Source organism: Talpa europaea (genome assembly GCF_964194135.1).
Source record: "Talpa europaea genome assembly, chromosome: 10".
NCBI classification, from domain to species: domain Eukaryota; kingdom Metazoa; phylum Chordata; class Mammalia; order Eulipotyphla; family Talpidae; genus Talpa; species Talpa europaea.
In genome coordinates, this window is record NC_140077.1 from 63,810,649 (window position 1) to 63,826,968 (window position 16,320).

The 16,320-nt window shown below is 54.8% G+C and overlaps 2 protein-coding genes across 2 annotated transcripts; one reads left to right on the forward strand and one right to left on the reverse strand.

Moving 5' to 3' along the window:
* MMP11 (matrix metallopeptidase 11) lies at nucleotides 1-10,452 on the reverse strand (the record flags this gene model as incomplete). Its single annotated transcript, XM_084246140.1, has 8 exons — nucleotides 1-134; nucleotides 1,084-1,341; nucleotides 2,130-2,346; nucleotides 2,463-2,704; nucleotides 2,850-2,983; nucleotides 3,064-3,207; nucleotides 4,168-4,397; nucleotides 10,336-10,452. The coding sequence occupies 8 exons, from the start codon at nucleotides 10,450-10,452 to the stop codon at nucleotides 1-3; spliced, it is 1,476 nt and encodes a 491-aa protein (XP_084102266.1).
* Nucleotides 10,453-13,567: 3,115 nt separating this feature from the next.
* On the forward strand, nucleotides 13,568-15,335 carry CHCHD10 (coiled-coil-helix-coiled-coil-helix domain containing 10). The gene is made up of 4 exons (XM_084244447.1): nucleotides 13,568-13,691; nucleotides 13,942-14,161; nucleotides 14,968-15,109; nucleotides 15,210-15,335. The coding sequence occupies exons 1-4, from the start codon at nucleotides 13,651-13,653 to the stop codon at nucleotides 15,227-15,229; spliced, it is 423 nt and encodes a 140-aa protein (XP_084100573.1). The 5' UTR covers nucleotides 13,568-13,650; the 3' UTR covers nucleotides 15,230-15,335.
* Nucleotides 15,336-16,320: the final 985 nt, after the last annotated feature.

The window sequence follows — 16,320 nt, forward strand, 5'->3', positions numbered from 1 at the left end:
TTAGTGAAAAGTGTTGGCAGGTTCAGTACAGTCGAAGAAGTCAGGGCCCACAAGGCGGGGGAAGCCCTCCAGGGCCTTTATCTTCACAGGGTCAAACTTCCAGTAGAGGCGGCCACGCAGGAAGTAGGCATAACCTAAGGAGAGAGGAGGGTCAGGCCCAGGCAAATGGACACTGGAACTTGTACCAAGCTGTGTCCAGGGACAGGCACAGGGGAGTCCAGGGGGATAGTCCTTCACCATTCTGAGTTAACTGAAACCTGTAGGCCCCGGGGCAGCCCAGCTAGAAGCTCCCTTCCCATGGGGGAGCTCTTTTTTTCTGCCACAGGGTCTGAGCTAGGCTCCACCCACCTTATAGATACCAGGAGCCTCAGAGCCCAATTCATAGCCTCCTGAAGAGGAATTCCCACTCCCTGACTGCCCCTTCCTCCATGCCACTCTACTGCACACACCCCAGCCAGGCTACTAATGGACATGCTCAGGAAAGACTGGTGACAGAGATGACCTGGAGCCCCAGAGCCTGAAGTCACCACAGAACAGCTTTTCCAGCAAGAGGGATGGCACAAAGCAAAGGGGGCTCCACTGGGAGAAAGTGCTGAACTTCAAGTCGCCAATCTAGTACTTCGAAAGGCCACATGGTTCAGTGGTTAGGAACAGGGACTACCTGAGTGGGAGTCCTGGCTCCCCACCATCTATCTACTGGGTGTCCTCAGTTAGGGACCTCATCACATGACCTCCATTTGCTCCTGTGGAAACTGGGTGCTGTATCAGAGCTGTTCTAAAACTGCGTGAGACAGTTAAGGACCTTAGCCCTGTGCCTGAAGCACTGTCGGCCCTCGGTGTACAGTGTTTATTATTTTACCAGCTACAGCCAAAGGACCTGTGCAAATCCTTCCACCTCTCAGGACCCTAGTCTGCAACTCGGAGGTATCGAGCTGTCCTGGCATAAGGAAGAGGGCGGAGGGGGATGGTGCTGGACAAAGGGCTTGTGATGAAAAGAGCTAGACCTCCTACATAGGGCATGATAGTGCCCAATAACCACCAGGCCTGAGATGCAACAGCGTCACTCCCCATGCCCCTAAGCACCATTAGCATCCTGGAAGGCGGCATCAATCTCAGAAGGCACCCCTCGCCAGTCGGTGGCCCGGCGGGGTACAGGGCTGTCCACTCGGCGAGTGCTGGGGTGAAAACGCCAGTAGTCTCCGCCTCGGAAGAAGTAAATCTTGTTCTTCTCAGAGCCCCAGACCAAGGCAGCATGGACCTGGGACTCCAGCAGGCCCAGCTCAGAGAGAGGTGCAGGGCCCAGGACTGGCTTCTCACCATCATACACCCAGTACTGAGCACCTGTAGAGAGGGGAGGCTGCAATGGAGCTGCCCAGCTGCCATACCCAGTCACTGTGGACCCAATGGCCCCACCACCACCACCACCACCAATTTTCCCAGCCTTAGTTTCCTCATCTGTAAAACACATAGGGCAATAATACCCATTAGGCACCATACCCAGAGGAAAGTTGGAGTTAGCTAGGATTAGCCAGAATCGTGTGTGCTCTGGGAGCTATCACGTGGAAAGGGTTATTCTAAGCAGCAGAGAGGCCATCTGAGCTCCTGTTTCATGCCCTGGCATGCAGCTGCCCATAAGTGCCTGCTGACCACCCTCTGGGCCCTGTTCCTGCTGCAGCAGGTGCTGGCTGGGCCTGTTTATGAAGTGCCTGCTACCTGGAATGCTCCAGGCTCCTGTCTCTGCTAGTTGAAAGTAAATAGCACAGGCTTTCAGGTAGCTAGACTTGGGCAAATCCATGCTGTTTCCACAGGTGAGTAGCTCTCCGTCTCTGAGTTCCAGAGGTCTTATTTAGGGTAATAATTATACCTGCCTCACAGGTTGGTTTTGAGGATTGAATGTGCCAGTGTGCTGCTCATATCCATTATACTGCCATCTTCAGCACTGCCACCTCTGAAAGCCTCCCAGTTGTGCCCAGAGAAGTGAGTCCTGCTCTCCTTTGGATTACTGGAGTACCGTGACCCAGCCCATCAATCCATCTGTCCCCATCCTTGGCCACAATGTTCCTAGCTCCTAAAAGTCTCCTGAGTGTTGTGACACCTCCCCTCCCACTCCCCGGTAACCCCCAACTCACCTTGGAAGAACCAGATGTGACCCTGGGCATCCTCGAAGGCTGCGTCCACAGGACTAGGCAGTCCCTGCCAGTGGCGAGAGGCCAGTGCAGGGTAGCCAGGCTGCAGCTGGCCCCTGCGCAGCCGCCACACAAAGCCCGCCTTGAAGAAGAAGAGCTCACCTCGGATGGTAGAGACCGCGTCAAAGGAGACCTCACAGGCATCTGGCGGGGTTTCTGGCTGGGGTGGGAGAGACAGGTCAGGAAGAACCCACATTGGAGCAACAGAGATCAGTGGGATAAGGAAGCTGAGATCAGGGCCCCCACCTTCTGTCGTCCCACTCTCCTGGGCCTTACCTCCACCAGTGCAATCTCGTTGGTGTCCACCCCTGCCTGGGGGCCCAGGGCCGAGGGCTTGGAAGTGGGGTCTGACCGGGGCCTGCCATATAGGTGTTGGATGCCCCTGAGGTCATCTGGGCTGAGGCTCAGCGGGTAGCGGAAGGTATAGAAAGGGGACATAAGGGCCTTAGCTGCCGTTGTGTGCTGCAGCCCAAGCACATGACCAAATTCGTGGGCTGCCACATGCAGGAGGTCTGTGCCTGGAAAAGGGAGTAGCTCAGCAATCCCTGAACCTCCCACCATAAGACACCCAAGCTCGACCCCAGTTCAGACACCCTTATTAGTTCCCCATTCTCTATAATCTTCATTTGCCCCATCTGGAAAATGGGTCCTCAGCCCACATACCCTCATTGTCCCCGATAGTCCAGGTCTCATCGTAGTCAAAGTGGACATCCCCTTCTCGGTGGGTCTTGGGGAAAAAGGCATGGGCCAGGATGCCCCCAGGCCCATCAAATGGCAGGTTGTCCCCATGCCAGTACCTGTAGGTGGATGGGGGGAGAGTCAGTGGCTGCTGACAGATGGGGCTTTTTCCCAAAAAGATCTCAAGCAGGCCATTTACCTTGTGAAGTCGATCGTGATATCAGCATGGCCCTCTTGCACCTCAGTGAAAGTGAGTGGTGTCACCTTGCTCCATACCTGTAGTGCCTCTGCCACTGTCTGCCGCACCTGCTCTTGTACCAGCTGCCATGGGAACCGGAGGATCCTGGGATGGGGGAGGGTGTGAGCAAGACAGAGCTGGACTTGCTCAGGATAGATTCAGTCCCTGATGGCTATTGGGTTCAGAGTTGCCTCAGAGTTGCTATTGGGTTCATGCACACAGGGTGCAGGCCAGGTGTGCTGTGGGCCTCAGGTAGACTGCACTAGTCCTTCTGTCACAGGGATACATCTTTGCATGGGTTTGTGCACACAGGTGACTATATTCAATGGAAAGAGCACAGGACCAGGAGCCCTGATACCCACCTTCCTGACCTGATTATGGGGCTCATTGTGGAGATATCTTGGCTCCTTGACCTCCCCTTTAGTTCCAAGTCCCCACTCAGGACATTTCTGAGGTCCCCAGCAACCCCAGCTCCAGTGCTCACTCTCTTTATGTGCCTTCTTTCCCAGGCCGAATCTCTTACATGCAGAGCATGTAAGTCTCAAATTCGGTACCGCTTCCTAAGGAACTTAGCTCACCTGAGCTCATCACTGTTTCCCCCTGCACACATACCAACTTGTGGTGGTAGACCTGAACAAGGATGTGGTTAACACATCTAGCTTCTTGAAGGATGGGTGGTATCTGCCTCATTTACTATGGAGTGCCAGGGCCTGGTCCTTAATGGGTGCCAATAGTGACTGCTTTGTGCCTAAAAGCTGACACCCAGCATGTCAATGGGCAACCAAGTATGTTTCGAGATGCTTCAACTGTTGACAGAGACACAGTCCCTTTGCTGGGGGAAGGCACTGGTATGTGTGTGTATCTACATAGGGTTCAGGGATGTTGGTCTACAGATGGCTTGGGGTTAGTGGTCACACAGACCCCTCCTGTTAACCAAGGAAATTCAGTCCTGGCATTTTTCTCAAGAAGCAGGTATGAGAGTGGCAGGCTCTCTCTCACACACACACACACACACACACACACACACACACACACACGCCTGCTCCCCTGGCCTATGGCCCCTACCTGTAGGTGAGGTCTGTCTTCTCCCAGCGCCCGCCTGACAGCACAAAACGCTTTTGTCGGTTTCGGCCACTCAACCCATCAGGTGGGTCAGGCACACCACACCGGGGAGGTCTAGGGCCCCTGGCAGGCTGGGGGGCCTCCTGGGTGGCTGGGATAGGTGCCAGGCTGCTGGGTAGAGCTTCATGCCAGAGCTGTGGCCCTTTTCTCACCAAGTGGCGGCGATGGGTATCCTAAGCGGAAGAGAGGATGCGAAGACCCAGTCAGCAGCACAGTCATGCTCAACCCAAACCCACTGTGTGGATGGGCAAAAGGAGAGCCAGAGAAGAGTGTGCCTGCTGTCAAGAGCAGGGCCCTTTGGCATAGGCTAATTGCTTTCCTGACACCTTCCAAGGCATCCCACTGCCTCTTTCCTTCTGCTGGGCTGCCTGTCACCTATTCCAGCCACTTGGGATGGTGAGAGCTGAATGGGATCACAGCCCTGACTGTACCCTACACATACACATACCCAGGAATGGACCCCACAAACTGTCCAAGGATAGGCCAGACAGTCCCCTCCTGCTCCCTCATCTACTCACTATCCCCTGCCCCCTGGCCTGGCACATTCCTTTCCACTTCCCTTTCTTCTGGGCCCCTACCTTCTACCCTCTCCAATTATGTGATCTGGCTGCTGCCCACACCACCACACCCTGGTTTGCTCACCTGACAAATGGGGATATATATCCCCACAGTGTTTATCTGAGAGTCAAGGTGATATATGAAAAGTATGATTTCGGGGGAAGGGCAATCTTGCTCACATCCCACTGAGCTGGGCACATAGTGGAGCTGGAGGTAGTCTGCCTATCCTTTCCAGACACCTGGTCCCACCTTGCAGAGTCCCAGGACCACAGATAGAGATTCTGACTTAGATCTCCCACCCTCTGTAAATCCCAAGAGCAGAGGTCATAGTTCTTGCATTAAAAAAAAAAAAAAAAAGCAAAAGCTCAGAGAAGTTGGGAGTCCCTTTGAGGTCACTCAGCAAGGGCATGGTAGGAGTGACTGAGGTAGGAGTGGGTGAGATCCCAGGTTGTAGGCAAAATCCTGGTTTGAGACACACACAAGTTAGCATGGAGCTGTACTATTTGCTGAGACTCAGTGCTTATCTGGTCAAGGCAACTGTGACCTCTCTGCAGCCATATTTGGGGTGGGAGCTGGGCTATGAGGCCCTACCCTCAACCTCTGGCAGCTCTCCCAGGTTCCAGGACTCTGTTCAGAGTCCCAGCACCCCACCTCCCCCAGATCCTGATTGCACAGTCTCCAAGAACTCAACCCTCCAGAGCCACCCAGGCTTAACCCCCAAGAACAACCCACAATGAAGGGGTCTTTTATTTATTTTTTTAAAAAGATTTATTTATTTATGCATACAAGAGCTGGGGTGTAGGCCAGAGGTGAAGGGTGAGAGAATTCACCAGAGACAGAGTGGGGAACAGAACAGGCAGATTGACTGAAACACACTGTTGAGGGGAGCAGCGGGTGAGACAGAACAGGTCTGCTGCACCATGTGGGTCACCTCCCCAGCTGGCCTAAGGATTGGGGATCGAACTCATGCTGCAGTAGTTGAGGATTGCTTCATAGTGCTGATGCTTAACCTCAGGCGCCACCAGGGAGGTGAAGGGGTCTTTCAAACACCTAGAACTTCTGGACCCCTGGGGGCTATGGAGCTACTTGGGGTGTGAGGCTCTGTGCAGCGCTCCCCTAGTTTTCAGAATTTGCTTAATGAAGAGCTGGTTACCTGGCAGAGGCTACAGCCTCTTTGGGTTGTGGCTTCCAGCTGATATAGAGCTTACTATTAATAAGTACTTATCACTATTGCAGTTCACCTGTGTCTAGACTCAGACCCTGCCAACAGTTCCACAGACGTGCTCTAAGCTTCTGATGGTATCTCTCACCAATTCCACCATCATCACTTCTGTTTCTTGGATGAGTTAGGCAACTTGCCTAGGTAAAGGCTGGTAGGTAGTATAACAGGGTGGTCCCCAGGAAAGGGGGAGGTTCCATGTTCCCTGCCCCACCCGAAAAGGAGGGTGGAGCTGAGTAGGGAGAGAAGAAGTTAAAGAGGAGACTGAGGAGGACGGAAGCAGGATAGAGCCAGAAGGAGACCTGGAGGAGGCACGTGGAGCTGAGAGACATGCAAAAAAACTACACTTGCCTTTTGGTTGTGGACTGGGTGACACAGATGTGGATGAGAGACCTATGGGGAGGTGACAATGGCAGTTTTTGTCTTTGATTTTGTTCTTTTCCCTCCAGACTTGTCTGGTTGTTTCTGATCCTTTTCTGTGGGTCCCCACTGGAAGATGCTTTAGACTTGTGGCAGGCTTTGGGGGCTTGCTCTGGGCCTATCCCATTTGGATGGACTTTTACCCACGAGGGGACAGGTAACTTTGGTTACTTGATTTAGAAACTAGATTCTTTGCCTTTCCTGCATTGTTTCCTAATTGTATTAAAGTTCCTTCCCATGAAAGTCTCATATGTTTTATGTTGATGCGGCGGATGGCAGAATCTATTTAGAGCAGGCTGGTTTGGGGGGTCTGGGGTGCCCCTCTCCCTGCTCTGTAACAGTAGCAGGTCATCTGTGCTCACAACCCACCCCTACTTGTTACCTCTGCTCTGCTCTTTACGATGGAGTCACCCTTCCCCTGAAGGAGGGGAACTTGGCAGGCCTCATCTTGGTGACAGAAGAGGAACAACAGGAAATTATTAAGATACTGCTACTTCCCAGACACTTTTCAGGTAGGCTCACCGGACCTACTCCCCAAACTCCAAGGCAGGGTATGATACATATGCAAAGTCTCACATTGTGGATATCACCACCAGACTTCATGGGACTAGCCCTGAAGCATCTTCTTGACCTTTACAAGACTCTTGACTTTTACAGTTTCCTTCCCCACCCCTGGCAGGGCCATATTGTCCTCTGGGGGCCCCAAACAGACCGTAAGCCAGTCTGCCAGTCTGTTTATCCCTGTGACCAGAAGTCTATCCTCTCCCCCATCCCCCAGTGAGACCTGGAGCAGCTAGCTGTGAAAGGAATGGAAGGAATGGATATACACTCCAACCCTTCCTTTCCTTCCTTCACAAGGACCAAAGTCAGACTCAAACCCCTGGAACTTGACACTCTCAGTGCAGCAGAAAAAGCCATCATCTGAGATTCAGAAGGTCCAGATCCATGCCTTGGAGACCCTGGATGGAGTGACCCAGGGCAAGTCACTGCCCTGTTTTAGCCTCAACTTCCCTATCTGTCAAATAGGGATGGTACCATGGCAAAGGGCCAAATGATCTTCTTCTGTAATGCTCACTGCTGCATCTGGCACAAAGAATCTCTTCTCTGGCCCCACTCCTTGCTCCTATTAGAGCCCTCCCATACCTGGAAATCTGTTCCCACCAAATTTCCTACAGTGCCCACCACTCACCTGGCTTCCAGATCCCCCAGTCTTCAGACTTTAAATTGTAAACAGGACTCACAGCTAGAAGGGAGCTTGTAGGCCCAGAGAAGAAGAGTGACTTGTGGAGGGTATCCCCGCAAGCGAAGACCTCTTGCTCCCAGTGCATGTCACATTCATTGGTGATGGAGAATGAGCAGGAGGCACCAACCAGTGGGACCTTTGTTGGGGGAGCTCATCATTTAACAGCTCTTGGCCTCAGTTTGCCCATTTACTGGGATGGGACACATGCTCCCTGCTGGATGACCTCCTGCACTTCATCTTTCTGAGTCTTTACTGGCCTGGGCTAAATGCCCTAACTGCAAGGTCTGGCACAAAGCAGCTTGCTGATTGCTAAGATGGGAGTGTTGGTCCTCCAAGGGGTGCTAGGATTCATTGAGGTAGGGTATTAGGCACAGACCACATCTGGCCTTATCTACAGCCCTGGATAAGTCGGTAGGCAGGCATCACCCCATTTCCTAGAAGAAATAGAATCCAGATAGCTCAAGGACCTTGCCCAGCAAGTCAGAAAAGAGCTAGACATAGACATAAGGCTGGGACTTATGTCTCCCCATTCAGAGCCCCACCCCTCTTCCAACTCTTGTTCTATCTCCAAAACCAAATTCCTAAAAAGTGTTTTTTCTTGCAGTGCAATCCCACCACCCCTTCCACACCCCACCCCACAAGCCCTGACTTCCCTGTGGTGGGTACCCAGCCCACTCACACCGCCCTCCTCTGATGGGCACCAAACCACTGCCTCAAATATCCTTGAGAAATTTCTGTCTCCTTGGGTCAGCACCCCAGATCAATTTCCAAACTAGAAAATAAGAGACACCCAGTTGAGGAGATATAAGGAAGACTTGGGGCTAGGAAACTACTGGGTAAGGCCAGGCTAGCTATGCCTATCTCTGGGCCCCAGTTTGCTGTTGGTCCCAAAGGGATAATTAATCATAGCTAAGCCTGCTGCTACCAGCAGGAGGCAGCCTGAGGGACCCTTCATAAGCCATGAAGAGGACAGAGAGCTTCATCCATCTCTTCTAAGCAGCATCAGCCCTTCTGAGGTTCAGAGATGTCAAGCAACCCACCCACGTCACGTAGCCAGTTGGCAGGCAGGTCTGTCTTCTCTTCCAGGCTGCGGTCTAATCTTCCCCTTCTCAGCCCTCCCCTGCTGGCTCCAGCATCCGTCCCACTGGGCTGCAGGGTTTTCATCAATCCTGAAAGTTGTGAACTGGGATGCATAAATATTTACAGAGCTTTCCTGGCCCCATGGGACGGCGGTCTGGGATAAACACATTGGAGGCGACCCCAAATGCTCCCTGCTTAGCTGCAGAGTGACAGGCAACAGACCAGCTCAGACCCAGCCCCAGCTGACCTTATACTTGAGTCAAAGTGGCAGCCACAGGTAATGGAGTGTCTCCAGTGTGCCCGAGTGAGCCCTCTGAATGCATCACCACATTTAATCCTCAGTGTCCAGTAGTGGGCACTGTTATTTTTCACCTACCCCTGATAAGATAGAGGATGGGGTTCTGAGGCACAGAAGGACTCCCCTATGATCATAAGGTTTATACCCAGATCTCTCCAATTCCTAAACCTATATGTTCGATCACTACCCGCATGATTCCTGACTGTCCCAAAGTCTAGGGGACTGGCAGGGGCTGTAAAGAGGCAGGGCATGGGGGCTAACCTGAGCTGCTCTCCATCCATCTAAGTCCTTCTGCTCCTATGCCAAAGGAGGAGGCTGATCAGGGCAGCCCAGCCAGTTAGACCTCCCGTCTCATAGGGTCAGTCCCATAATTCCTGACTGTCCAGATCCTACCCCCACTCTCCCACCTGCTGGATGCCTCAGCTGTGGGTGAGACCTGGCCTGAGTTGTCCAGGCTCTGTCCCCAGACCCTGCCTGGCCAACCCCTATGACTGAGATGCTCCCGGACTATTTATCCCCTTCTGGTTTCTGGAAGCCCCTGCTCAAAGGCAAAGTGCAACTTCTGGACACACACAGTCTGTTACACCCCAGGGCTGCCTTCCTCTCCTCACACTCTGCTCTCACATGGACTCTCCTCTGGCCCCATCCACTTCTTTCTCCTCCCTTTGCCTCCACCCTCCTGCTCTCTGAAGGTGTCCTCCATCCACTCCTGCTTGGCTCCCAGTCACACACCCGGCTGCTCTCACACTCTATTGTGTCCTGGCTCCCAAACTTGCAGCTCGAGGGTGGTGGCCCCTCCTCCAGGTTCAAACCCCATTTCTCCGGCGCAGCTGCTACCCTCCCAGCAACCCTCTGTCCTCCGCCACCGCACACCTGGGACGTGCACCGCTCAGGCCACACACCTGGAGGCTGACACCCGCCAGGGACCTGCTGCGCTTTGTCCCTGTGATGAATAGGGGGCCCTGTATCACTCCTGTGCTACCTCCTCCAGCACACACCTCGGCATCCGCGGTTGGGACGCCGCCGAGGGGCAGGTCCCCAGGCTGGGAGGAGGCGTTGTACTAGCGAAGTCCCCCCTCACCAGCTCGAGCCATCCTGGCACAAGCTGCACTTGCACACCTCCAGGGATGGGAAGCTCACTCGCACATCCACGGGGGCCCAGAAAGTACTTAGGGTAACGGGCCGCACCAGGCTTCCCCGGTCGCCCCAATGGGTCCAGCTCGGCCACTGGGCCAAAACCGCGTGCCCAGCGCCCCTTTGGCGAGGAGCGGCCGGCGGGCAGCGAGCACTCACCTGCGGCCGCGGGGCCCGGGCCAGCAGCGGCGGCGGCGGGATCAAGAGCAGCAGCAGCAGCAGCGGGAGCTGGAGCGCGCGCGGCGCGGCGCAGGGAAGCCGGGCCGCCGGAGCCATCCGCCCCGGGGCTGCTGGGCCTGCTGGGCCGCGCGGGCCATCGCCCCTTATAGCCTCCGCCCCGCCCCCGGCCCGCCCCGGCCCCGCCCCCCCGCCTTTTGTTCTAAATTCTTCCCGCAGCGGCGGCGGCCGCGGTGGGGAAGGTGGACAGGGAGGGGCTGGCCAGGCAGGGTCTGGGGGCCCGGAAACCCAGACCTCTTGGGGGCGGGACGAGCTTGTGGCTTCGGAGGCAAGCTGTCGGTGACTCTGACCGGCTGTTATTGCTGTGGGCCTCAGTTTCCCCTTTGGGCTATAGGCAGTTCCAGAAGAGTAGGGTTTCAGTCCTCCCTATCCCTACTTAACTCTGGAAGGCAAGGTGCATCTGGACAGGTCTCCCCGGTGGCTGACCTCTGACTTCCTGATAGTCTATGGCCAGTAGCTGTACTCATGGGCAAGTTCCCTCACCTCACAGAGCCTCAGCTGAGCCATTTGGAAGATGGCCCTCATGAGAAAAGGGATATTAAAATGTCTCAGTAGAAAGTGAGGCATATGGAGGAGGCTGGCCAGCCCCCCAACTTGGAACAGAACCATAGACAATAAACCTCCCAAGGGGTGGGGGGGAGGGACCAAGCCAGGCTTTTCCGCACCAGCTGGAGCAGTCAGGAGGTCCTGAGGTTGGTCAGCTGCAGTGAACCGTTGCTGATGGGGGGGCTGGGGGGGAGTCAGGAGGGGGCTGTGTTTGAGTGGGGCACTGGAGGCCTAGATTGACCTTTGGTCGGTGACCAACACTTGGGGCTCCTCAGGTCCAGCCTCCTGAGAGTGAGGGAGAGGAAGCTGGCTGTGGTGTCCATATGCTGAAAGGGGTCTTCCAAGCGCGCTCATGGTGCCCAGGGGCCAGGCAATCTGCTCCATCAAGGGCAACCTGGCAGAGCCAAAATGCAAGTAGTGACTTATGTCCTGGTGGGCAGGGTCCTGAACTGCTACATGGTGAGGCTGCGAGCAGAGGCCTAAGAAGGGAGGAAGGCCCAGAGGCTGAGAGGGTCAGCAAGGCTCACTTAAATCTTCACAACCTACCCAGCCCCAGGAGCATTCTCAACTTCTCTGAGAAGGCTCCACAGAGACTCCTAGAGGCCAGGAGAGGGAAGACAGCAGTGAATTTTACTAAGCAATCTTTGGTGACTTTTGAGAAATTTGAAATGCTTACTTTAGCCTCACTCAGAAATTTATTGAAAAAGTCATGGATGTGGTGAGATGCTTATATGCTTTTTCATAATACACATGAAAATTCATAATTATATAAATAAAATTTAAACATTTTTCTTTTTAAAAAAGATTTATTTATGCATATAAGAACTGGGGTACAGGCCAGAGGTGTGGGGGGTGAGAGGATTCACCAGAGACAGAGTGGGGAACAGAGCAGGCAGACTGACTGAAATACACTGCTGAGGGGAGCAGTGGACGAATCAGGAGAGGTCTGCTGTGCCATGTGGGCAGCTCCCTGGCTGGGGATCAAACTTGTGCTGCAGTGGCTGCAGATAGCTTCATAGGTTGCATCTTAACCCCTTGCGCCACTAGGGACGCCCAAAATTTAAACATTTTTCATGTGTAACTACTTTAAATGGTCTTGAAATACCTCCAGAGGTGCTTGGCTGTAATTTGGGAAACTGAAATTGATTAGTCATAGGAATTTAAGTAACAAGCACCCACAGTTCATGTGTAGGGTTATAAGCCAACCATGCAACAAGCAAAGTGGACAGATCACAGAGGGCTTCCTGTAGGAGGACCCTGATAAGCCTAGGATGGATCAGTGGCATATGAGAAATGGAAACTAGGTAGGCAGAGACTAAGTGAGTAAAGGAGTGAGTAAAGGCCATACCAGACCTTACATGTACATTTCTACTTCAGCAAAGAGAATACTGAGGTCCAGATTCAGGCCCAGACAGGGGTCAGGAGATGGCCCTTTCACTGGCTGGCTGAGAGGACGATGTGGAGAACACAGAGGTGTGCAGGATTTGCAAGTATACCTGGCCTGGAAGAGCTCTGCACTCACATAATTAATGGTGCAGGTGCGAGGTCCAGCTGGCTGCCTTCATGTTCCTTCTTCCCTCACCACAGAGGAGCCTCCTCTCCCCACTTGGGACCAATTCCTCTCCCCCTCCTTCAATATTTTTGCTTTGGGTGATTTCACCCGCTCCACAATCCAGATGCCAGGAGGCCTCCCACTTACACATCGTGATAGGGGAGGATAATATGGAGTAATAATATGCCAAGTCACTCAGAAAAGATATGAAAACGTCAAAATCCTGGAGGTCTGGGAAGCATCCTAAATCTAAGAGTCTGCCTTCCCCTTGGCCTGGAACCACAGTAAAATTAGGAGGCCACTGGATTCAAACTTGGGCCTGGTAGGATCCGAGTGATACACTGTTTCTACTCACTCAGGTCAACGCCTTTGGGAGTAGACAGTGAGTGCTTCAGTGTCTCGTAAAAGTTGTCAGTGTCCGCCGCTGAACCCGTGGGACTGTGGTGGGGCGAGGGGGGTGGGTACACCACACGGTGTAGAGGGCCGGGGCGGCTGCCCCAAGGTTGTCAGGTTGCTGGCGCTGGGCAGCGCCTGTTGGCAGGGATGGAGTCGAAAAGAAGTTTCGGGCGCCCCCTGGCCGGAGTTCTGGGAACTGGTCGCACTCGGTCTTCCCTAGGGCACCTCGGAGCTCTAGTGTCCCCCGCGACGCCGAGACCGCGCGGTCGCCAGCAAACCCAGATAAGGCGGGGTCAGGCTCCGCTCGCCCCGTCCCGGCCGGCCTGAGCCGTGAGCCCCCTGCCTGTCTCCCCTCCTCTCGAGCTCGAAGAGCATCCAACTCCATTCCCCGCGCTCCGCCGAGGTCTTGAAGGGTGAGGTCCATTGCCCCAGAGTAAGCTCTCGGGGCCTTGTGGCGCTGGCCCGGGGCCACGCAGATTGGGCCAGACGCAGGGAGGGCGCGGGGCTTCACTCCCGCTGAGACGGGCTCCTCGACCCGGGGAAACCGCAAGGGCGCTCGGGCGGGAGGGCCAGGCCGTCCGGCGCCCGGCACCTCCCTCTGGGGGCGTGTCCCAGAGGCCCCGCCCCAGGCCCCGCCCCTGGTAGGGGGCTGTGATTAGGGCTGGTGCCTGCGTCCCGCAGCCGGAGCCACAGCCGCAGTCGCCTTCTCAGACTCGCCGTAGTCGGGTTCCGCCGCCGCTACCATGCCCCGCGGAAGCCGCAGCGCGGCCGCCCGGCCCGCCAGGTGTGAGGGGGACAAGGGCCCCGTGGAGAGGGGGCTCGGAAAGCTCGGGTTCTCCCAAGGGCGCGATGATTTGACCTTGACAGCTACTGCGCCATCTTGGCGGGGGGAGGGGCGGGGTGCAGCAACCCTTTGACGGTGGTCGCGCTCCCCGCCGGGTGCGGGGGAGGGTGCATTTCCAGAAACTGCAGGTCTCTCGGTCCCCTGGCCGGCGATCCGTCCAGAATTAACCCTGCTGCCTCCCACTCGGCAGCCGCACCGCTGCACCCTCCGCCCACCCGCCAGCTCACCCACCGCCCTCGGCTGCGGCTCCAGCCCCTGTCCCGGGGAGCCAGCCGGGTCTCATGGCGCAGATGGCGTCCACGGCCGCGGGGGTAGCCGTGGGCTCGGCTGTGGGACACGTCGTGGGCAGCGCCCTGACCGGAGCCTTCAGCGGGGGGAGCTCAGAACCAGCTCAATCAGCCCCTCAGCAGGTGAGTAAATGAATCGGGAGAAACCAAGATCGTCTTCTATTAAGGTCACATAGCAGGAGGCTGTTGGAGTGTCCAGCCAGGAGTGTCGCGCTGTTCAGAGCTGCCGCAGACCTAGAATTTTTCCCCCAGGAGGGTCTTACTTGTCTTCATTCTGCGGTCACCCTCCTGTCACTAACAAGCAGACTCTCCCACTCCTTCCCTTGAGGCTAAGGTTCCTTGACTCCAGGAACAGAAGACAACCAGCCCATTCAGGATGGGGAAACTGGGGCTCAGAGATTCACCCAAGGGCAGGAAAGGGATGCTGAGACCCTGATCATTCAGCTCCCAGGACCTTCAAGGGTAGCCAATGACTCCAGGGCCTGTTTCTTGCTAGCTGTCCCACACTGGTTGCCTCAACCCTCTCACCAGTCCTGAGCCAAATTTGGGCATAGCAGTAGGGTCAGGGGTCAAAAGGATCAGTATGACTGAGCCAGGAAAGTGCTAGAACTTGTGGGGGTGGAGCTCAGACTCCAAGTGTACAAGCAGAACAGTAGGCTTTTCTAGAACTTTCTCTGACTTGCCACTCCCCACCTGCCCAAGTACCCAAGTTTGAGACAGCAGGGAAATGCTGTCTAAACCCTGCATTTGTATAAGCTTTAAGAAGGCTGTGGGCTTACCCTGTTTCAGGAATAGAATAACTGAGCATGCGCTCCCTGGTTACTCAGCCAGCCACAGACCCTTGCCAGGGGCAGCAGCTTCCAGCTTTGGAACCTACCTGCAGATGGCAACTTGGAGCTGACTTTGCTGTCTCTTGCGCCATACTCTAGGTCCCAGCCCGTGCTGGCCCCCAGCCCCTGGGGCCCTGCGCTTATGAGATCAGGCAATTCCTGGACTGTTCAACCACTCAGAGAGACCTGTCCCTGTGTGAGGGCTTCAGTGAGGCCCTGAAGCAGTGCAAGTACAACCACGGTGAGAGAATGACCTCTACCTAGGTGGGAAATGGGAGGGGCAGTCCCTTTTCCTGCACATGCAGGCTGACCACCTGCCTGTGCCATCCTTCCTTCTATAGGTCTGAGCTCCCTGCCCTGAAGAGGAAGTGCAGACTCATGGGCCAGCCCTGCACCTACCCGCACCCCCCTCACCGACAGCTGGACCACAACATCAGATTGTACCCATGCAGATGGGATTGGGAGTGGAAGAGTTTTCTCATACCATAGATGACCTGAGACAAAAGCGTGCAATTAAAAGAATTTATTTTAGACTGGAGCTTGATATGTGCCTGCTCACTGGCTTGTTTGCAGCTGGCTGGTGAGATGGGGTGGGGTGGGTAGATGGGGGATGCTTCACTTTATTTATTTTTTTAAAGATTTAAATTTATTTATACAAGCACTGGGTATAGTCAGAAGCGCGGGAGGGTGAGAGAATTCACCAGAGCCAGAGCAGGGGACAGAACAGGCAGAAGGACCAAAGAACACTGCTGAGGGGAGCAGCAGGCGGCGGGAGAGGTCTGCACGCCATGTGGGACCCTCGCCAGCGGCTGGGATCCAACTGGCGCTGCAGAGGCTGCGGCCGCTTCGCAGCCCAGCGCTCAACCGCTGCGCCACCGGGGAGGCCCAGATGCTTCACTTTAACCTAACTTTCTGAGTGGCTTGGTGGACCCCTGTTGTAATCCAATTGCCTAGGGTACTCCAAGGGGGATGGTGAGGCATTAGTGGTCCCATCTGACTCTGGGGCCTGGAATCCTAAGAGATCCTGTTATCTCCTCTTTTTCAGTGATGCCTGCCATCTCTACCTTTCTTATCTCTGCTCTGGATCCCTTTTTCTATACACATATCTTAGGAGCCCTAGTGGCCTCCCATTTGTGGGCCTTGCCCAAGGACATGTCTGTGACCTTGCCCTTCTTGCTGATGCAACTTCTCAGTAATTCCGATTCTGCAAGAGACCCAAACAGACCCAGCGTCTGTTTGGACCTGATCACTCCAGGCAGAGTTCACAATCATCCCCCTTGGATCTAGTCCAGCTCAGCTTCTTGGCTTGGGTGTTCCAGGTCACGGGGTCTTCTGGAATGGATGAGAGGCCCTTCAAACCCAGTGCAGACCATGCCATCACTTGGTATAATACATTGCTGGGTTCACTGAGTTCATTTATTCTTATTTTTTAAATAATGGTTTCTTTTTTTA

Bases quoted from the DNA above. Each gene is read 5' to 3' on its own strand.
- CHCHD10 (XM_084244447.1), top strand. From the start codon at position 13,651: ATGCCCCGCGGAAGCCGCAGCGCGGCCGCCCGGCCCGCCAG. The intron at 13,692-13,941 runs GTGTGAGGGGGA...CCCACTCGGCAG, and splicing joins GCGGCCGCCCGGCCCGCCAG to CCGCACCGCTGCACCCTCCG. The intron at 14,162-14,967 runs GTGAGTAAATGA...GCCATACTCTAG, and splicing joins CTCAATCAGCCCCTCAGCAG to GTCCCAGCCCGTGCTGGCCC.